This window comes from Gossypium raimondii, chromosome 9, assembly GCF_025698545.1.
Source record: "Gossypium raimondii isolate GPD5lz chromosome 9, ASM2569854v1, whole genome shotgun sequence".
Taxonomy (NCBI): Eukaryota; Viridiplantae; Streptophyta; class Magnoliopsida; order Malvales; family Malvaceae; genus Gossypium; species Gossypium raimondii.
In genome coordinates this window covers 40,190,990-40,214,483 of record NC_068573.1, presented here as the reverse complement: position 1 = coordinate 40,214,483, position 23,494 = coordinate 40,190,990, and the positions used below count along the sequence as shown (strand labels likewise).

Below are 23,494 nucleotides of genomic sequence, written 5' to 3'. Positions count from 1 at the left end.
TTAATGTGGTTAAGACCTCTAGCTGCTGGGCTCGACAATATGAATTACGAATTGAAAGCAATAAAAGGAATAACCCCAGTTCAAATTCTGCAAATATCTCGGATGATACTTGGGTTTTTTTTTATCCACGGATGGAGCTGTGGCTAGAGATTATGTATATGCTGCTACAGGAGGTGTGGCTAGGGACCGTGATGGAAATTGGATAGTGGGATTCACTCATTTCTTAAGAGTTTATTCTCCGATTGAGGCTAAAGTCTAGGGTATCCTTGATGGAATTCTTATTTTGCTAAATAAGGGATACAAGCGAGTTATTATCTTGACTGATAATCTTGAAGTCATCCAAATCTTGTCTGACTTGGATTTGGAAGATTCTGGGATTACTGTACTCAGAAATACTCAATGCATCATGAGGGCGGAAGGGATGTGGAAGATTAAACATATTCCAAGAAATCAGAATTTGGTGGTAGATCGTCTTGCTAAACTTAGTATGAATTGTAAATCAAGCTTACAAGTTTTTAATGAGGCTCCTAAAGAAATAATAGGTTTGTTATAGGAAGATAAAGACAATGGTTGTCTTATGTAGTTGATTTTATTCATATTCTTTTAAAAAAAAAACCTATAATTTTATCATATATTAATTTATAATTTTATAAATTTTAAAAGACCTAAATCACATTTTTTTTTCATTTTAAGAGGCGGAGGCACCTTTCGCCCTTGCATAACTTTAAATTTTGTTTTTTTTAATATGTAATTATATTTTGTTAAACAAGCACGACTAGAAAATAAATATTTATAGTTATAAATTTTAATTACACCTTTTAACAATTGATCCATAATATTCAAATATACCTAAAAAAGTAAATACTTAATAAGATTAAGAAGTTGATTTTAAAAAATACTATAATTAGAGTGCCGACTGATCTAATAAGAATTTTTACAAGTTACTGGTTTCAAGTGAATTTTAAGGATGTGAATGAAAATTTAATTTATAAAATATATTAAAAATAATTAAGTTATCTTGAAAGGATTATGAAGAATTGTATTAAAAGTATTATATATTTATTCTTTATTATTTCAATATGATATGTTTTAACATTTTATAAAAGATTGACCTAAAATGTTTATATAAATTACTTTTAACACCCAATTTAAATTAATTTAATTTATTATAATTTTAATTTATTATGACTATGTTGACTAGAATTTAATGTTTTTTTCCTTTTATAAAGACTGCATAATTAATAGCACCGACATCAGATCTGAAAATTTCTGATTTATCGGTGTTTCCAACAAATTCCATTTAACTTGGTTTTTCCAATAATTAAATTCTATAATATACGCGAGCATCGATCTATATGAAATTTCAATTATTTTAGTCTGATCAGCATCAAATCATTGATCATATATTTACGAGTCATGCTGTAAATATCTGCGTTGTATAAAATTATAATGAATTTTCAACACTTATCCCACAAAAAAGAATAGGATGTTTTGTAATTTATAGTAATATAATATAAAAATAAAAATTATCTACAAATATTTTATATCATTTTAAATAGTTTTAGATGAAAATTAAATACGTTAATTTGAATATCTCTTTTAATATATTTTAAATTTTAACAAAATAAAATTAATTTAATATTTTTACATTAAGCGATAGTATCTACTTATTTTATTCAACACATTTTCATTGAAAATTCTATCTTAAGTAGAATATTAAACACATTTAATTATTAAATGTTAAAAAATTATTAAATATTTTAATGAATGATTTATCAAGCACACCCTTAATGGAAGAATAATTTAGATTAAAATATAAAAGTGTAATTACAACTTTTAATTTATTGTGAATTACTTTCCTAATAAAATCAGGTAATTTTAAGAAAATGTTGTAACTACTTAATCAAACTTTTATCTACGTTTATATTATCAGTAAATTTGTCCAAAATCTAGGAAAACAAATTCAATGATGTATGCAGATTGTTGCATCTTCTTCTTAGAAATAGGTGAATCCGATACAACCAACTTTTGGAAATGTCTAATTGCATCTGTCAAAACGGTAATCTTAGATGTTACGTGTATTTTATTACTTCATTAGATTCTCCCAACTTCATTTTTATAACATAACATGATTGAAACTATAATTTTAAAATCTGGGATTCTAATATTTTGGCCTCATTACTTCATAGTTTTAAGGGTTAGTTTATATATTAATATGGTGGAAATTTTTTTTTTGAGAAATTAGATTGAAATTTTATAAATTTACCGATTTACATTGTTTTTGGAGAGAAAAAAAATGCGTCTTATAGGACGAGTTTTCACTTCCACATCAATGAAAACGTGTCGCATAAGACATATTTTCAGGAGAGAGAACAAAAACGCATCCTACAGGGCGCGTTTTCCTTTCAACAGTAACTATTTCAACAGCCACAAAAATTCCTATATAAACCCCTCCAAACTTCATTCTTTTCAACCATCCTTTCTAAATTCTCAATCCTCAATCTTCAAATTTTAATTTTAAATTTCGAATTTTAAATCCTCAATTATTATTATTTTTTAATTTTATTCTTTTCTTATAAATTTTAAATGGCAAATCAACTTATTTGTTTAGATGATAAGGATATTTTCGGCGTTCAAATACAAATGGTAAGAAAATTTATTAAATTATTTAAAATTTAAATAGTTAATTATTATGCTGTTTAGATTATAAATTTTTTATGTTTATATACTCAACCCGAAAATTAAGTTTTGGAGACTACATAAACAATTTAAGCGAAGGTACACCGAAAATCATTTATAGACACATGCCCTCCAACTCATATTTTAACCCAATTTTTACCTATATGTTGGTAGAAAATACCAGTGCCACCATATGGCTATCCTCCATCACTTAAATATGTTTTTTTTTTCAATCCAATGATGGCCTAATGATGGGTAACTGTTGGTGGATAAAAAAAATGGTGGCGCCGTCATCCCCTTATCCCTCCGGCCCTCGGCACTATTTACTTCACTCCATTTTAATAAAAAGTCATGGAAATACCAGTATTATCAAACGTAAAAAAAAAAAAAAAACCCCTAAATTAAGCTATTTAGAAGTTATTCTTTTTAGCAGGGTCCAAGATGTTATATCTAGTTTTGTTGTGGATTTCCATGGCCGACTTTGATTCTTTTTCTTTTTGGGTTTCAAAAAGTAAAAGATAAAATGATTGATTAGGTAAAGAAATAGTTGGGGGGTGGGAGGAAAGTTGGAGGTCATTAGGTACGACTAAGTAGAGACAACACCCTCTTAACAAAACTCTGCTCTATAATCACACCCTTTCCCGTTTGGAGGACAGATAGATTGATAATAAAAAAAACTATAGATATATTATTCATCCATCTCAATTTATTCTTTAAATTAGTAATAATGTAGTTCTGATTTGGATCTTAGCTATATGCAATCATCCTTTTATTTCTTACTTATATCATATCTATTTATATTATTATTCAAGTTTTTGTTGAGTTGTTGTTATCAATCAATTAAATTTTTACTCTCTTATAAAATTGCAAAAAATAAATAAAAATATTCATAAAACTTGATCATGGGTTGAGTCGGCCTAATCCCAAAAATGAGCTTAAATTTTTACTTAAGCTGGACCTAGATAAAAATGCTAAACTCGAGCTCAGTCCAACCTGTCCATATTAATTTTTTATATGATTGTTTTAAATATATATATATATATATAATACATCAAATACACTAAAAACATTAAAATAAATGTTTGCTAACAAATTGAAAATACATTAAAATATTTATAATTTAGCAAGCAAATGCCTCTAAAATCGTAACAATATAATAGCAAAATAGTAGCAAAACAACAACTAGATTATGGGCAATAAAATTTTACTCGAGGCTCGAACCTTTTAGAAAATAGATGTTATTTTTTGTCCAAGTCCAACTTTCAGGCCTATGTGTCTGCCCAAACCCTCTCACTTTTTGGACAAGCCTTCGGATCTGGACAGATGGCTCGGCTCATGATTAGGTCTAACTTAAACTTAAGATATTTTAATTTTTTTAACCTCTTCCAGCCTTTAAATATGAAGATACAAATACTTTAATGTGCTCAAATTCAAGTTCTTATACACTAACAATAATAACTGATACCAATCGAATTAAGAATTAATTAATATCTTATTTTTACTCTCTATAAATAAAGTATCATTTGTGTTTTTATATAAACTTTTTTAATTTTTCCATTTATATCATATATGTATCATAATGAAGGCATGATATATAAAGAAAAAATATATGAATATATATGAGGTGATATGGTTTCGACATTTCCTATGATATATAGCATATGCAAACTCACGGAAAACGTCAGACATGAGCAGATTCCAAGGGCTATCTTTTTATTTTTTCTGTATGAGCTTTTATATATAATCATGTTCCTCTGGCAATTACGCGTAGTTCGACTTTAGTTCTTTCCATTAATTTTCGCATATTATTTAATATATTTATAAATTTATTTTTATGCTTTTTGGAAACTTTATATCGATATATATTAAACATTAAAGTAGTGTATTAGATCTTTTATTAGAAAAATGTCTAAACGAAACAAAGAATAATGTGATTTAGAGTTCACTGTTATAGAATCTTACCTCTCATCATCACATACTAATATTTGGTTCAATACCATTTCTTTGATGAGATTTTGGGTCTTTTAGATAGATATTTATTTTTAATGCGGTGTGCTCAAAATTTTTTGTTATCTAATTTTATTATTATCGTTATTTGTACACTAACAACAAATAAATATGCATTTTATGATTTTGACGAAAATTACCTTTAAATAATAACATAACAATTTCATTAATATAAATACTTGATCTTTTATGTAGTTTAAAATGTTGGTTGTTTTTATCTTTAAACCACAAAAGGAAAGATATGAAGAATGAAAAAAACAAGGCTTCCTTCATTTTATTTATGCAAAAGTAAATTATAAAGGCGAAAGAAAGGAAGCAAAGCCGCCACCCAGCAGCCGTCCTTGAGCTTCTAGATTATCAAATTTATTCTTCCATTCCATGCTTTTACTGTATTTGAAAAGAAATATATTTTTGTCACTCCATTCTAACTACGGTTTTTATATTTAAAAAAAGAGATTGCAAGAAGTGGGTAACAAAATGTGGTTTGAATCAATGTTTTCAAATTTTGAAATGAATCGAATAGATTACTGTGTTATATAAAATATACAAGTATAAGTATCGTGGAATGATGTGATAGAGAATAAATCAATAAATAAAACCACTGTTCCAAGTTTTCTAGAAGCTTAAATTTGGAAACCTTTTACCCACAAATATTATTAAAAGTGACATGGGAGAATAACTGAAATAGTGGTGACCCGTAATGTCATTTGCCCGCTACTGGGAAATTTAATTTCTTTTATTTAATATTATTTGTGTTTTCTTTCAATTCTCATATGGTGCAACATATAGTTAATGAAATATATATATATGTTAAAATAGTGATTGAACTAGAATCTTTAAATTGAAAATATAAAAAATTAACTTTTAAAGTATAAAATTTAAATTTAAATTTTGTAAAAGTGGAAGGACTAACAACAAATTTCAGCTTTTTGGACTTTAACTAGAGAACCAAAATAAAGGATGGAAAATGTAACTCATTCATTATTACATCATAGATTAAATTGATTGACTTACTTTTTCTTTTAACTGGAGATAAAATTAATTTAATATTTGAGAATAATCCCAAATCAACAAATAAAATGCGTCAAAATTAAATTTTATTATTTAACATTTCAAAGTAAGTATATATTATTATTAGTTTAATTAGAGGCACCAAATAATTTCATATACGTTATTATTAGTTTTATGTTATTGTTAAACGTCTACATGTGAAAGATTTTAAAACGATATTTGCAAGTAAAATTGAGTAGTGCCAAAAGCAGTGCTTAGGAGCAGTGTCAACTACTTCAAGCACTAGAGATGAACAAAGCAGAAAAAAAAAAATACAATGATAGATTTATGTAGTTCGATTTCTCTATGTTTACGGGGCCTTACCCAAAGAGATAATATGCTATTTTAGCACCTTGTACAACAGGTGGTTACGTACACTAATACTTACAAGATTAAGATCTCACTTTTTCACCTAAGATCTAAACAACTCTTTTCTAAGTTTTCTTCCTAAAATCTTAGAACAAAAACTAACACATTAGATTTTACACTCAATAAACTTTAAAGAAATGTTTCTTAACGAACATAAATAAGTGCTCCCAGTTCACTATATCACCTATATAAGTCTTTTAATTTACAAGAAATTTAGACTTGCTAACATATTATATATCTTCAATGAGTTTAAGATAATTCTTGAATCTTCATGATATACTTTCAAATTTACCTGATCCAATCTCTTCAAAATAAAGAAGTCAATTTCCTTGATCCGATCTAAACTAATCTTTAGAAATGTTGCTATAAACAATTGGGTTATCAGAGATGGGCTTGCACACAACCATAATGTTAGCAAAGATCAAAACTCAAGGCAAGTTTATGAGTTGAGAAGTGTTAAACATCAAAGGTGCTTCTCATAAGGTGCCTCAACAAACATATATTCCAAAAACATGATTTCAATATGTATATACATGTCATAAAAATTTTAAATATTTTGCAAACTCTATTTTTAAATATTAATTAATTTAAATTAAAATATAATAATAAATTTACATATTTAGATATGTAACTTTGTTAATTGTACAAATTAAATGTTCTAGTTTAAATTATATCCACCAATAACCCCTCTCTAACTCTTAAATAGGAGGATAAACACACTTCAACGCGTTCAAACTAACATCTTTCTGCACTAACAATAATGCCAATACTAATGGAGCTATGATTTAAATGCATTAATTGTGTTTATATATTCTTTAGCAGTCTCAATTCGAGGAAAACCAAAGTTTGGGCCTAAATTAGTCTCTTTACTAGACATAGGAAACTGACCCAACAAAAGGTTACTCATCTGTTCCATTTAGTTTCATTTTGTGTGTGTGTTTTTAATTCGAATTTATCTGGGAATTGGTTTACTTTGTTTCCTGGTTACCATTAGCCAACGAATCCGCGAGAGGCTTCAAATTCCACAACAATCCTCCTGGTTCAAAGTTTCTTGAAGCTCAGCATGTAACTCTTTGTTAAGTGTCATTAACTTTTAGGATTTATGTAACTTCTAGTGCCTTTTGAACCCCTGCAATTTGAGATATGAACACAAATAAACCCCAAGACCTTTCCAATTTTCCTTTAAAAAGTGTGTAAAATTATCGTGTCTCAACCACCCCGCACAAAAAATTGAAAAGGACCTCTGCTAACATTCCCAATATCAATCAACCATACTTATGGTCAGACTGATAGACTAATGTTACCGAGAAGGAACTATCCCACTCCCACTCCCCATTACAAATGGTTCAACAATAGCCCCTTTAAGACCCATATCTCACAGGCCATGGTTAAATAACAAAGACTGGAAGTGATTGCAACCTCTACACGACTCATTGGCACGCCACCACCCTTCTCTTCTTATCATCTTCACTTAAAATCGCCTGCCGGTTAGCACCGGTCTTCTAATTTCTGAGCAATGAGATCAAGAGTGTCCCATAACGGTTTTCTTGTGCAACCTATTAGGACTACCATACACAATAGATAAGCAGATTTGTTGTGAAGTAGTAGTATCCGTAACATGAAAATGCAAGAACTGAAAGTAAAGAACCTGACCTATTCTAACATACCAGATGCTATCTTTTTAAGTATTAAAAAACTACTTCACTAAAAAACCCTATTATTTCCATTTAAAATGCTATCTTTTAAGTATTAAAAAATCACAATATATTATTTGGTACTCGAGTTTGATATTTTTAATGTGGTATTTATGCTATTTTTGTCTAATACAGATACTTGTATTTGATAAAAGTTATATGTTTTGGCACTCCAAAGATAATGGTATTAACTTTTAATTTTCATTCGAGTTTTAGGGTTGATTTAGTGAAAGTTAATTGCTAATATTATTAGGTTTGAATTTTCATAATTTTGTTAATAGAATAAATTTAGTGCTAATGTGAATTTGTTTAATTCACATTTGATTTGTCAAATATAGTTTAATAGATGTGATTTAATTCAATTTAGGGTTGATTTATTGAAAGTTAATAGCTAATAATATTAGCTAATTATGAATTGTTATCAAGTCAACTCTAAAAGCCGAATTAAATACTAAAAAAAGTTAACATTATTAACTTCTAGTACCAAAATGTACAACTTTTGTCAAATACAAGATTGGACCGAAAAATAATACAAGAATCACATTCAAAAAGCTATCTTGACCCAATGACAAAAGTATTATGTTGTAGGCATAAAAGATTTAGTTCAATTCCAAATAACTCCATTCCTCTTCCCAACTATAAAAAATTTGGTATGTTTAAGCATTAAAAAAAATACTATCTTTAATTTTAAAAGTAAATATATGGTTTTTCTATATTTTTCTTTCCCCGATGTTACATAATCTAATTTTTATTTAAAATACTAATTCTAAAATAATATATTCTTATAAATTTAAGATTCAAAATTTAACATTTCTTAACGCTTCCAAAACTATAATCCCTTTGCATAAATTAAAATAGAAACACATATCGTGTCACAAGATTATATTTCGAAAATTATAAATTTAATTTAAATTATTAATGAAAAACCTTTGTTTTAGAATGTTTTATATACAAGTTCCAAGATAATATATTCTTATGAAAAAACATCATGCTAATTTGTAAATCTTGGGAAATTGATGGTAAGGGAGAGAATAAGAAAAAGGACGAAGAAGCAAACAATCCGAAAATCAATAGGTCATTAAAGAGTTAAGGGAAAAGTAAGAGGCTAAAAGGGAAAACAAAAAATAAAGAACATAATTACAAGGGGCTTCCGACAAAAAATCCCCCATGATCTAGCCCCACTAACCCACATTCGAAAAAATCGACCGTTGGGGCCCGTTCTCAGACAACCAACCGTTACCATTCAAAACCTTAAACTAGTAACTCCTCCCTCTTTCTCTGTCTTTCTCTTTCCTTACAAAAAAAAACAGAACAAAGAAAAATTCCTCCCTGAAAAAAAAATGGGTTGTGTTTCTTCAAAACTGGTTAAGAAAGAGATGAAACGAGAAATGGTTCTCAACAATGGCGGCGACTTCGCCCATCACGTGGTTTCTCTCAAGTCAAGCACTTACGGGGTCCTTAAACTTGACAACGATGAACTGCAACAAATAGAAGAAGTTGGTGTTTCAGAGACTAAAAGAGCTAAGAGGTCGCCTCCGCGTGAAGAACCTGAGGTAATCAATGCCTGGGAACTCATGGAAGATCTTGATGAAGATCGTCTTGTCAAAAGGACTCCAAAATCTCGTGTCAAAACTCCACTGAAGTTGTTGAATCAGATCGGTTCTCCATTGAAAGTGAAGAAGAGCGGTGGGAAAGAAAACAAGGGAAGCGTTGTTAATGGAGATGGTTTAGGGAATGGGAAGTCTGATTTTAGCCCCAATTCGATATTGAGAGTGAACAATTCTATGGATGGCTCGTCCTGTAAGGTAGTGTTGAAGTTGAGTTATCCGGTGAAAAGCACGAGAAGCGAGGGGCCTGAAGGTGGTGGTGGTGATTTGGGGTTTTCGTCGCGGAGAAGGATTTTCAGTCCCCTGTTTGATCCAGAACTTGTCGCTTTGTACGAGAAAGAGTTGTCTGAAGAAGAGGAACAAATCAAGAGGATAATTTCGCCCCAACCCGAAACCCGAAAGCCCAAGAAATCTCAGGACTCAAAGGTTACTCTTCAAGATTTCGAGCCAAAATGCCGTGCAGGTGCAGAAAATTCAGTTGTGATTTACACAACAACATTGAGAGGGATTCGAAAGACCTTTGAAGAATGCAACAGAGTGAGATCCATCATGGAATCCTACCGTGTACAAATGTTTGAGCGCGACATATCAATGGATTCAGGGTTTAAGGAAGAGTTAAGGAAGGTAACAGGCACAAAAGAAGTGAAAGTTCCACTAGTGTTTGTTAAAGGAAGGTTGATTGGGGGAGTTGAAGAGATTGTGAAGTTAGAAGAGGAAGGGAAGCTTGAAATGTTGTTTGAAGGGATCCCCATGGCGGTTCCCGGGTGTAAAGGCTGTGGTGGGGTGAGATTTGTGATGTGCAAACAATGTAATGGGAGCTGCAAAATTTTAGACAAGCAACTGAACAAGATAAGGTGTGGTGAGTGCAATGAAAATGGATTGATACAGTGTCCTATTTGTTGTTGATATAGTTGAATTAACTACCCCTCTTTTTATTCATTTTGGATTTGGGATTTCCACTAAGTAATGGTATTTTATCTGTTCTCAACCTGTAACAATGGTATCTTGAAGAACTTGTTCTTTTTTCTTTCTAAATCGCATTTAGGAAGTGGGGCTCTAAAGTGGGTTTTAGGCCTTGTTTGATTGTTTCCTTGTATAACGTTGGTTGTATTGTTTGACACGGCATTAGTGAGCTTTGCCTGACCGTCAGATTCATGGCTTGTTCAATTCTTGTGTCAACTCATTTAGTGAGCTTTGCTGACCTTCAGATTCATGGCTTGTTCAATTCTTGTGTCAACTCATTGTATGCTTTATCTGCATCTGCATGGTTCTTTATCATTTCCAAAGATACAGAAGAGGTGTCTTTAGGTTATCAAAAGAACCATGTGAAGAACTAAAGAATAATGGCTTGATCCTCCATTGTTTGTTTTCACTAAAGAATAATGGCTTGAAGTAACCGTGTGTGCAAGTTGGATAGCTTGGTGAAATCTTACAAACACCAAGAGAAACAAAACATAAGAACATACCCCCATATACATCATGTAAGTGCGAGAAAAGTGAGATGGAACTCCTTTAGAAAGTTGTTCACAAAGATAAGCTATAACACAAGACGACACACACCCAACTCTAAAAACCCCTAGAAAGCAATTTAGAAATGGAAATGTTGTGATGGTGGGGAAACAAATATTAATAAAATAATATTTACAAATTTGAATTTGAGATAAAAATTTGCATTTAGTTTTTTCAATAAAAATGATTTTAGTTTTAATTTTAAATAGTTCCAAAATTAGAATTGTAAAATAAAATATATATTATTTGGTATTTGTGGATATATCATTTTAATTTTTTATAGATATTAATATTAATATTATTTTTAATTTAATATTTAATAACTTTGTATATAGTTTCATTTATTAAAATTTTATATATTTAGGTAACTTAATAATTTTTAATGTTTACATTACAGTATTATATATTATACAAATTTTTTTTTTATGTATTATAAACTGTATAATACATAATATAATATAATATAAGTTTAGAAAACGGGTTAGATCGAGCCCAAATCTTAAATATTTGAATTCGAGCCCAAAACTCGAACCCAATATGATTTAAACTCGAATTAAAAGCCCGAAATTCGTAATTCCAGTCATAATCCCGTTCAGAAATTCTGCTAGCGCAGTCTTCACTAAAACAGTAATAACTTGAGCTCCCAAACTCAAAATCGAGTGATTTAAAATGCGTTTCGAAGCTAAGAGATAGATCTTCAAACGCCATAAGACATCTTAACCCAAAAATTCTATGATTCCATTCAAAAAGTCGTCGCAAGTCTGCTGATTTCCCAAGCCTAAAAGTTGGCAGTTTTGATGATTGGAATCTAATAAATTTCACCACATTCGTGCATGTATCATTCTCCCTTTCCTAAAAAAGATTCTTCCTCGAATCTTGTCTTTGATCGAGTCCTAATTTGATTTGCTTAGCCTTTGACATTGTTGTTGGGCTTTGAGGTAGTGTGAACCCATCACATTTATGGGTCTGAAATTGTACCTTGAGACCCGCATCAACCGACGTCACGACGTCAACCCAAAATTTTAGAATCTTTACAATTTGGTCCTATTTCGACATTGGGTTAACAAAAGAACTTTCATAAGTTCGTATAAGACCCAGAAATGATTGTGTATCGTTTTATACACTTGCTTTAGATTCATTTGAATGTTTAACGGTTTGTAATTGAATGTAATTTGACCGCAGTTGCTTCGGCAATAAATATAACACCTTGTAATTTGGACCTGGTAATCGGGTCAGGTAATAGGATGTTACAAATGTAATAAAATAATTGTTAATATATGTTCCCATAATGAAGCATTATTATTTTTGATAATTGGGGAGGGGAATAGGGTTGCTTAAGGTCAAATCTAAGTTTTCATGCCTAAATCATTATACTTTTGCCACTAGAATGAATGAGAGGTTGTTAGTAATAAGCATTATTTTAGTCCAATATAACTAAACAAAATAGATAGACATTTATTTTCATCTCAAGTCTATGCATATTCTCAATTGGAGGATCCTTAGATGGATAATAAGTCCCTATTTACTTACTTTGATTCTAAAGGCCAACAACCCACCCTCACCCCCACCTCAACTAGTCGTATTGGCCGGGGATTATGGTAAGCTACCTTGGATATGAAAAATTCCTAAAATTTCTGTATTTGAAGATCTTCTTCAAACTCTGATTACTGTATCTTTGAAGACAGGGAACTTGAATAACAGTTTTACCTTCTAATTCATATGCTTCGATCCATGCAAGCCGTAAGTTAAGATCAACCAAAGATTTCTCATAATGCAGGCTGTGTCCCGGGTGAGCAGATCTTTTAAGCCAAACCAAACCTCCCTTCATCTTTTGGGTGGCAAATAGCTTATCAACTAACGTTAGCCGCTCGCACTACCTTCCCTGTCCTTCCAAAGCAACGCATATCATAGCCGAGTAGCCCTCTTCGCTACTCTCCGAGGCAGTACGAGGTTCCTACACCATAAAATTTGAATGCTAAACAGTAGCACTTGAATAAGTTTAAGTCTCCCTGCAAAGGATAAATTACACCTTTTATCTTTTAGGTTATTTTTCAACCGAAGGATTGCAATCCCTTCCACGGAACTTTTTTTTTTGTAGGTATCTTACAGGAAGTGATCCTTATCTTAAAACCAGTTTTATCAACCATCTCCTGTATCAGTTTTTGATTGATCCCAAAACAGAACAACTCACTCTTTGAGGGATTTAATTTCAAGCCAAAGATCCTGTAAAATGTGTCCATGATGCTGGTTCCAATTTTTCTTTGGTAAAAATCAATCAATCATTTGGAAGCATAAATGTGTAAGGTTAAGATACCTGCACAACGGTATTTGAAAGGCTTGATAGCAAGACTAGCATCTGAAACTAAAGAACTTTGGCGTGGTAGCACAACCCTTAATCCAATCAACAAAGAGCTTGAGAAATTTCATGACCTGAGGTTCCAATCTAAGAAATCAAATGCCTTCTTAATCTATCATGATTCATCAGCCGGCGCCTTATTGCTATTGACCTTAACTTAGATGAGTGCAACCAACACATTCTGCACGTCAGTAGGGAGAGCCATTTGCTGCAAATCCTTAATTTGGCAGTCCAGCTTATAATTCTTCTTCTTTTTATTTCCATGGCTCCATCATTGAAGTGGGAAATAACTGTCAAGGATAATCTTATCGTTACAGACATCCAGTATCAGTTAATGACGACAAAATACCAGGGACAGTTGAGAACAAAAATAGAAAGTAGTTTTAACACCCTAAAAAGAACTCATTTTAAGGATCTTGGATATTGTCACTTGTCTTTGATATATTTTTTTATAGATGCTGTGAAATCTCAAGCCATACATCAGTTATCAAAAGCATCCAATTTTCTTTTATTAAAGAAGCAAGAAACCATACATTTGGGGTGAGTAAAACATTATAAATCTAACAAAAGAAGTTGCACAGTATTTTGGAGAATCAGCTTTTTAGGCTCTCCAACCATATTAAAAAACATGCTTTATTTATCTCTTTGAGTTATTACCTTTTGTCAAATTAGTTAGAAATGGACGAAAAACTTAGTGGTGTCGTTAACTTGTTGACATGCTACAAAAAAAATCAGGTGATAATGTTGTCTTAACTTCAAATCACACTATAGTAATATTTTATATAAAATATTATAAAATAAAAACATCTTCATATTAATACTTATTATTTTGTAAATATAATTGGCTTATGCTAATTTCTTAATTGAGTTGGTATTTAATTAACTTGTGACTAGACCTGTTTAAGGATTGAGTTATTTGCTCAAACTCGAAGATCACCTCCAAATTTAAGAGGGTTTGGACAAAAATATTAGACTCGAAATGTGAGCTTGCACTAGACTTAATTTTTATTATATATGAGCCCAATATTATATTTTTCAGATCTTATTATTTTATTATTATTTTATTTCAAATTTTTATAATTATTAAGTATTTTAAGTTATTTAGGAGTTTTATGTTAACAAGAAAATTTAGTTTAAAACTACTTCTTGTTTAGATTAAATTAGAGTTCTAGTATACTTAAGAGTTTTATTTAGATTTATTTAGCTAGTTTATATATAGGCCTTTGCATTGTACATAATTCATTCAATTCATTATTATTTTATTTATCTTTTGAGTTAATAAATTCTCTCTGGGTTTTTCTTTTCAAGAATTTCTCTTAAGTTTCTTTTAGAAGAGTTTTAACAATCTTTTTAGATTGTGGGGGTATCTTTAAACTTTTTCTTGCCAAGGTTTCTATCTTGGAGGGGAAATTTCATAGTCTTTTAACTCTAAGGCTCCAAATCAACTTTAAAAAACATAATCAAACATGATTTCTAAACATTTACATAAGATCACAGCTTGTCAACCTAATCATTTGAGACATTAAACCAAAATACCCCTAGGTACATGCCAAAGAACTAAAACAAACCACTTTATACAAATATTGTTGGGTTGGAAACGATAGTCTAGATGCTGACTTCAAATTCCGAGACTTCGAGAATCACCTGAACCTACGCATGAATAAAACAAATCGCATGCTTAGCAATAAAGGTCATTGGTACATTTATGATTCAAGATATTATAAATTAGTATAAAAATAAAAGCATGACAATAAGTATGTAAACTCAAATTATAACTTTTATAAGTTCATATATATATAAAAGTGTACATACCCCATTAGGTAAGCCAATTTGCTTAACATTTCAACATTATCATCAAAATTATATTTTTGTTACTCACCTTTCAATTTCATACATAATAAAGGCATTACTTTAATCAATTTATCATGGCATATTCCATTACTTACCTTATAGTTACTGGTCAATTCATTTCTGGAGTCTACCGACTCGTTCAAATTCGTTTCAGCCCTAAGGCTCGATTCCATTTGCTTTACATAATAAGATACATACTTCTCATTTCGAATTCATATATGAACATATTCAAAATGTCAAGCATCATATTAGTTCGTTTCGATATAATTTTCCAAACTTATTATTGATGTGTCCTATTAACCTAACTTGAATTTCAAGACTGATATACATAATAGACAACCTGCATTTCAATTTGACACCGTAGTGCATCATCAAATATACCAAAGAAAAGTTATTGGTACATTGGCAAGCCGAAGCAATCATACTAACATACGAGGTGCATCATCGGATGAACTGAAGTAATTATACTGGAACACATAGTGCATCATCAGATAAATCGAAGTAATCACGCTGACAGGTAAGTGTTAAAAAAAACCCGGTTTGAAAACGATTTTCTTGTACAGCGAAAAATTAAAATTTTGAAAATCGACCCGGTTTGTGATATTTATAGCAATAAACATTAACTAAATTCGTATGCGTTTTTTGATAAGCAGATCCTTGATGTTTTTCGGCTTTCAACCAAACGATCTTCTCCACTATTCTCGTACCATGAACTGCTTCGAGTGTGAGCTCGAACTAATTGAATCAAAACGCAAAAATAGAAAATGTTTTCCTTTTCGAGTGAAAACGGAAATTCTCTCTTTTTTAATAGAAACTGATAAAATTATTATTCTGAAAAATATATTTATAAGTTGAGAATAAGTTCTCTCTATTTTTCGGCAAAATAACAATCTCTCAAAAGTTGTGTTTATAGTTCTACCGATGCCATCTATTTATATGAAGAGAAGGTAGAACCCTTATAGAGTTGTTGATGTTTGTTTTAAATAGAAAAATAGCATCCTACTTAGAGCAGGAGAGGGGGAACGACTCACCCTTGTATTTCTACTAGGGTTGTCGCCCCATTCATGTTATATGAGGGGTTTTGGGCCTCTCTCGCATCGGGTCTAATTACGAGTACTTCCTAGACCTTCTTGATCCGATACTCTATAATATAATCCAACTCAATTCAGGTATTTTTATTTCTCAAAATAAACTTTAATATCTACATATTATATAATTTTCTCACCACAATTTTACCTCAATAAAATTTTGACAATTTACCTTCGGTAAAATTTTGACGATTTTACCCTGATAAAAATTCAAGAAAATTCGTTCAATATGTTACAACTTAACATGTTCACTATGACTGAATGATTTATTTTCATTTTTAAGCTTCAAAGTAGTCTAAAAACATAAAGTCATTCTTCTATCAATTTTTAAGTAATCTCATATAGGACTGCAAGTTTCCATTTTCATTTCCATTTTTAGAAACCTACATTCATGTTTAAATGATTATATTTTTTCATTTCGAAGAAAATCATAATCATTCTTGAATGTTTCCCATTTCTCTTTTTCTATTCATTTCGTTCATTTCTATTCAAACAAGTAATTTATTTATGGTTTCAGCGAGCTGCGGAGGGACCGATTGGACATATGTAGTTGAGACTCAAATGATTTATAATTAAGTTTCGACTTTTCGCCTATTAATTAAAAATTTATTTAGTCATAAAGTCATTTCACAATAGTATCGTGACTGAGATTTCCCCAACGACATACCATTATGAAAGCAACTACTTAGTGCTCGTCCAATAACATTGTCATTAGTGTGTTACCCTCATAAGATATCATTTATCTATTTGGGATAATATTCATTCTCTCTATATGATTATATTTTTTCTCATGGTAACTGTTACTTCTTCCTTCATGAAAAGTCAATCATTATCAAATAGTGATCAATTCATCCATTACAAAGACGGACGACTCATGGTCACATTTACTTTTCATCAACCATATAATACCAATGAGAGGATATCATTTACTTATGTTTTGGGTTATAAACTCTACTGTTGTGAATGATGCTACATATGGTAGAAGTCGTACACCCAACACACCAACTTTCTGTCCCTTATCTATTTGAATTCAGGCTTTTACTTACATCAAAGTGTATAAGTAACGCATATACAGTCCATCATCCACTCAGGATTTAGGTATGTGACACTATGAACATCATAAGTGAATAAATTCATAAACAGATTCAGGATCTATTCTGCTTGGGTCATGTTTGATGTATTATCAGTCCAATCAGTCACATCTATGTTTCTATTTTCTAGAAGTTATCCATTCCAATGTCAAAGACAATGCATCTCCCTAATTGGACTTGATAGACGACATATTATTTTTTCAATCGGTTTGCTCATTTTCAATTAGACCAAGGAAATATTTAGGTTCATCTACTAATACAAGTTGTCTTTTTATCTTACGATCGGATCACGTAATATTACTCAGTATTAGTTAAACATTAGACAATCAGTGATTTTCCTTGAATTTTAGAAAATTTTAATTAGGCTCCCAAAATTTTTGAAAAAGTTTCATTTCTCCCTTAAAGTTTTTAAAAAATTTAATTAGACCCTTCAAGTTTTTAAATTTTCATTATACCTTTTAATTTTTTTAAAAATTTTAATTAAGCTTACTTAAAATATTTGAAAATTCTCATTAATCTTACAAATTTAAAAATTTTAATTAGACCCTATTTTTTTTAAATCTCATTAAACTCACAAATTTTTTAAAAAATTTTACTACCCAAAACTTAATCCCACTGCATGCATAGTGTTTGATCTAATATTTCAATCCATCCGGATATTATTCCATCTAACTAACAAATTTACTGATGATATAGTAGATATACAGTCATGGGGACCTAGTATACTGTATAGATAGCACAGGGTGTTTGCTTACGCAGCCATTTGTATTCTTTGTAGTTGTTTGGATAAATAAAGAATTTTACTAATAAAAGAAGAAGAGTTCAATCTCAATCAAGAATATTGATAACACAGTTTAGATTTCTATGAAAATTGCTTTCGTTCAATATGGATCATATCTGATATTAGTAGCCATTGAGAAACAAGTTAAAAAGTATATACTATTGAATTTTGCAGGGTGAACACCTCTATAATTTCGTACTAACCATCAAAATGCGACGAGTTCTCACAGCTCTTAAGAAACCTCTGAAACTCGGTTTGCACTGCAAGTAGATAATGAACAGTCCTGCTGTTCTTAAAACTTGATCAGTTTCCTAGTTCTTTGCACCAAAACCACGTGGACTTGGTCTTGTTGATGCGTATTCTGCAAACTGCCTTCTGGATTCTGATCTCCTCGTTCTTCTTGCAGAACCAGGAGGAGCCTTATACATGGGAGAAACAACAAAAAACATAAATTATTACAGAATATAGCTTGCCTAAAAATAATTGAATTGGCATACGAGTACAGTTAGAATTCCATCAATCTTAAACGAGTTTATAGTTGCACAAAACTTTCCAAATAAGTGTATATATAGAGTTGCAGACAAAGCTGGATGAATAACCTGAGGATGTTGCGTCAAATTTCATGACAGATGCTATTGATATTACCTGAAGCCGTCCTACAACTACCTTCTTCTTTTTGGCCTCTTCTAAACCTTTCTTTTCTATTTCACACGGTTTAACCTCAGTTCCCGCTTTATAAACAGGAACTCCCACCTGTAAACATAGCACAAGAGATAATCTTTTTGGATAAAGACTAATGATGAGTAAATATATTTGTCATAACAAATTTTCCAATTCATGCATTAAGCTGGACCAATGGTCCAAAAGGCAAAGCCATAAGTAGCAATATGAACTCAATTGTTTACGTGTGTACTCATTAGTCTGGTAATTTTAACTCGTTTGAAACTAAAAACAATCGGTATTGTGTGCAAACTAATGGCATCCCCTTTTTTAAGATGATTAGCTAACTTTGAACAAACACCTGTCTTTCCAACCCCTGCAGACCAGCGAATAATATAACAGCAGGGCCGAAAATGGCCGGAAGCGACAGTCGAAAAGTGCATGGCTTCTATTGCTCCTCCCGCCTTCTTTCTGATTAGATATAACCCATTATCTTGTTATTGAATTCCCTGCTACGCAGTTCACCTTTGCTATTTTACATCCAAGCTTTAGTCCGATCGTGGCATTACGTGTAGCGTTTCACTACTTCTTTTTCCTGTCCCCGCCCAAATATATATAACGGCTTCAACTTCTTCCCCGAAGTGCCGTTTATTGCTTCCTATGACTTGGATTCCATGGAACACTCAGTTGAGAGAGTTAGCAAAGCAATGCCAATACCTTGAAGCTCTAACTCTCTACCGCCAAATGCTGCGTTGCGGTTCCTCCCCAAACGCCTTCTCTTTCCCTTTCGCTCTTAAATCCTCCGCTTCCCTTCCCCTTCCTTTATCCGGCCAACAACTCCACTGTCAGGTCATCAAATCCGGATGCTCCCAGGAACCCTTTGTTCTTACTTCTCTCATCTCTATGTACTGCAAATTCAGTTCCCTCGGAAACGCCCGCAAGGTGTTCGATGAAAACCCAATATCCAATCAATTAACGGTTTGCTACAACGCTTTGATTTCCGGTTACGCGTTAAATTCCCGGGTTTTTGATGTTATTGCTTTGTTTTGTAGAATGAGGGAAATGGGTGTTTCGGTTAATTCAGTTACAATGTTGGGCTTGGTTCCGGTGTTCTCGGAACCTGGGTACATAAGCGTAGGGATGTGTTTTCATTGTTGCTGTGTGAAGTTGGGGTTGAATCTTGATTTCTCTGTTGCTAATTGTTTAGTTACAATGTACGTGAAATGCGGGGCCATTGAGTTTGGTAGGAATTTATTTGATGAGATGCCCAAAAAGGGTTTGATTACTTGGAACGCTATGATTTCAGGGTATGCGCAGAATGGACTTGCGGCTGATGTTTTGGAACTCTATAGGAAAATGGAAACTGCGGGGGTTTGTCCAGATGCGGTTACATTTGTTGGGGTTTTATCATCTTGTGCTAATCTTGGTGCTGTTAGTGTTGGCCACGAGGTTGAACAGCGAATAGAGTCTAGTAGACTTGGTTTGAATCCCTTTTTGAATAATGCATTGATTAATATGTATGCTAGGTGTGGTAATTTGGTCAAGGCTCGAGCTATTTTTGATGGCATGCCTGTTAAAAGTGTGGTTTCATGGACAGCGATTATAGGTGGATATGGAATGCATGGATATGGAGAGATTGCAGTGGAGTTATTTGATGAGATGATTAAGAGTGGTATTCGGCCTGATGGTGCTGCATTTGTGAGTGTTTTATGTGCATGCAGTCATGCGGGGTTGACTGAAAAAGGCTTGGAATGTTTTTCTGAAATGAAGATGAAGCATCGGTTGCAGCCGGGTCCAGAGCATTATTCTTGTGTGGTGGATCTTCTAGGTCGGGCGGGTCGGCTAAATGAAGCTTTGGAGCTCATTAAATCAATGCAGGTAAAGCCAGATGGTGCAGTCTGGGGAGCCCTTTTGGGTGCCTGCAAAATTCACCGAAATGTAGAGATGGCAGAGTTGGCGTTTGAAGGAGTAATTGAGTTTGAGCCCACAAACATCGGTTATTATGTTCTGCTATCTAATATTTATTCTGAAGCTGAGAATTTGGAGGGAGTGTTGAAAGTTAGAGTAATGATGAGAGAGCGAAAGCTGAAAAAGGATCCAGGATTTAGCTATGTCGAGTATAAAGGGAGAGTGCACCTTTTCTTGGCCGGGGATAGAAGCCATCCTCAAAAGAAGGAGATATATAGAATGGTGGATGAGCTGGAAGCTTTGGTGAAGAAACTTGCTGGCTGTAAAGACAATGAAGAAAGGAGAAACATAGAAGCTTTACTTGGTATGGGTGTTCATAGTGAAAAGTTGGCAATTGTGTTTGGACTGTTGAACTCTGAGCCAGGGACAGAGATTGTGGTGATAAAGAACCTTAGAATGTGTGAGGATTGCCATTTATTTTTTAAGGGTGTCAGCAAGATTGTGACTCGTCAGCTTGTTGTTAGAGATGCAACCCGTTTCCATCACTTCAGAGATGGACACTGTTCATGCAAAGACTATTGGTAATACAATACTCACTTGAGGTTTCCATATTGCATTCCCTGGTATCCTAGATGTTCTGAAAATAAATAAATAAAATATGCAGTACAAAGATTGATTTCATATTGAAATTAAGAAATCTGTTGGAAGCCTGTGGAGTGCCGGTTCAGCTAGGTGGCTGCAAATGCAATAATATGTGCTCAAATGCTGTATGGATACCAGAAAATGAAACTGGGTCTAGAGAAAGGGCTGATGATCAACCAGCCATTGATTGATCATCCCTTAAGAAGCTAGTTTGCTCAACGGTCAGAATGGCTGGCGTGGGAATATAGATATTGCTAACTAATTCTGCCATTGCTTATTTTAATTTACATGTGCATACAATTCTGAAGAGAAATCTGTCAAGCAATTCTTATTTCCGGTTGTAGCTGTTCCCTATTTTGTACTTATTTCCCTTCTGTACCAATAGGTGACAACAGTTGCTTTGTAGAATCAATGCACCGGTTTCTTTTACTCCAAGTCTCAAAACCAGTCAATTGTGGATAAAACGAATTACACCATATTCGATGGAATTCTGGTGTTAAATTAGTTTTCTACAATGTTTGGTCTCTGTGAACTGCAGTAAAAGCTTTGAATTAGAGGATTAATTTACCTATTCCAGATATGTCGAAAGTCAATATCGATGAATATACTTTAACGATCAGCTAAAATATACATTGCAAATTGCAAATTGTTTGTGAGGTTTGTGGGGTCATCAGATGATTCAACGATTATCTGAGATGCCTGTCAAACGTGGCTAGTGTTGTTCATCAAAAACTTTTGATACAATTCAGCCGTATATGTTAGAATGATCATAACCAACATTCATGCATCCATTTCCAGAGGCAGATCACATTATTTTTTGCATACCCTAGAAAAAACGAAGATTAAAAACCCACCCTCTTAACACTTCATTTTTTGGTTAACCATGTCAAAATGGTCAGTGTATAAGCCCAATTTTCCCGGGCCCAAAACCAAATAAATAAAACCAATAAATAAATAAACGACCCCGTTTTTCATCAAAAAATGGTGTCAACAGTCAGCAAGGAGGTAAAATAACTAACTAAAGCTAAACTATTATTTGTTAACACAAGAGTTAGAATGATAATATATGTGAAACAAAATGATGATGATGTTTGTATATTTATATTCCATAATACCACATTGTTAAGATATGCAACTGCAATTTTCAGATTGTTAGCTGGCAATTTGGCTGTAAACCACTTATGCAAAGTACACATGATGCTAAAAGATGACAAGGCTGTCATAGCTTTTGTGTGGAATTGGAAGTGTGAATCCAGCGCAGAATCGTAAGTAATAGCTTGATGGTGAAGAGAAAATCAGATCACGTGTTAGATAGAATTATAGCAGCTCTTTTCAAACCCAATAAGGTGGTGTGATTATTGAACAAAAAATGAGCACTTTCAGCTTGGGAAATTTAAGAAGTTGGTTTGATTCTGAGTAAACAAACAACGTATCAGTACCAACCTTGAAAGACTGAGCAATGTGATATGGACCAAGTAACAACATATCAGTATCAACCTTGGTTTGATTTTGAGGGTCTTTGATCACATCCTAAGATAAAAGAATAACATGAACAAAATAATAAGAAAATGAAAGAATACCTACATCTGGCAGCGGCAAGGCTTGAGCAAGCAGAGCTCTTTTCTTCAGCTGGTCTCTTTCACATGATAATATTTCAGAATACTGATTTAGAAGAGCCAAACTCTTCTGCTCGTCATCCTATATGTACCAAAGATGGGTTTCTCTTAAACATCAAATGAAGAATAAATGAACAGAAAAGGTTCAGTAATTTATCACGAATGTAAGAGCTTGCAACACAACTAGCATTCATGGACTATCACCCGAAAAAAACAAAAAGGAGAAAATTTGCAAGGTACCCATTTTAATTAAGTGCATAATAACATAAATTCTAAATGAAAAGCAACGAATTAGCAAAAACAAGGAAAGAAATAATTACGTTGGAGAAGGAAGCTGCAGGGGAACCAAAGGGGGGAAAGCAGTAGAAACATCGCTCTGGGCGCATCGTATGTGTCTTTGCATGGAAATAAACACGAATTTCTAAGACGCATAATGAATTCTTTTACCCCTTCAACTTAAAAAAAAAAAATCATTTTAATCATTTATTTCATTTTTAATCTTTTTTAACCGTATAATCTTTTATCAAATCATTTCAAAATGAATAAAGAAATTAATGTTTTTTTACTTTGTTGACATAACATAAAT

The 23,494-nt window shown here is 32.2% G+C and overlaps 3 protein-coding genes across 6 annotated transcripts; 2 read left to right on the top strand and 1 right to left on the bottom strand.

Moving 5' to 3' along the window:
• The first annotated feature begins 9,075 nt into the window (after positions 1 to 9,075).
• Positions 9,076 to 10,631, top strand: LOC105799674 (uncharacterized protein At3g28850). The gene has a single exon (XM_012630344.2). The coding sequence runs from the start codon at positions 9,140 to 9,142 to the stop codon at positions 10,310 to 10,312; it is 1,173 nt and encodes a 390-aa protein (XP_012485798.1). The 5' UTR covers positions 9,076 to 9,139; the 3' UTR covers positions 10,313 to 10,631.
• A 7,503-nt stretch (positions 10,632 to 18,134) lies between these two features.
• Positions 18,135 to 23,344, bottom strand: LOC105799669 (signal recognition particle 54 kDa protein, chloroplastic). 3 transcript variants are annotated; one of them, XM_012630339.2, is made up of 4 exons: positions 23,229 to 23,344; positions 22,877 to 22,990; positions 18,682 to 18,835; positions 18,135 to 18,501 (listed from the first exon to the last, which is right to left on the bottom strand). In XM_012630339.2, the coding sequence occupies exons 1-4, from the start codon at positions 23,292 to 23,294 to the stop codon at positions 18,386 to 18,388; spliced, it is 450 nt and encodes a 149-aa protein (XP_012485793.1). In that variant the 5' UTR covers positions 23,295 to 23,344; the 3' UTR covers positions 18,135 to 18,385. The 3 variants fall into 3 exon arrangements, 2 of the variants coding, with proteins under 2 accessions (XP_012485793.1, XP_012485794.1); XM_012630340.2 differs by having other exon boundaries at positions 18,728 to 18,835; XR_008188583.1 differs by having other exon boundaries at positions 18,135 to 18,835; positions 22,873 to 22,990.
• On the top strand, positions 18,847 to 21,830 carry LOC105799665 (putative pentatricopeptide repeat-containing protein At3g11460, mitochondrial). Of its 2 annotated transcripts, XM_052620548.1 has the most exons (2): positions 18,847 to 21,231; positions 21,315 to 21,830. In XM_052620548.1, exons 1-2 carry the CDS (start codon positions 19,403 to 19,405, stop codon positions 21,481 to 21,483), a joined length of 1,998 nt encoding a protein of 665 aa, XP_052476508.1. In that variant the 5' UTR covers positions 18,847 to 19,402; the 3' UTR covers positions 21,484 to 21,830. The 2 variants fall into 2 exon arrangements, with proteins under 2 accessions (XP_052476508.1, XP_012485789.1); XM_012630335.2 differs by having other exon boundaries at positions 18,848 to 21,331.
• Positions 23,345 to 23,494: the final 150 nt, after the last annotated feature.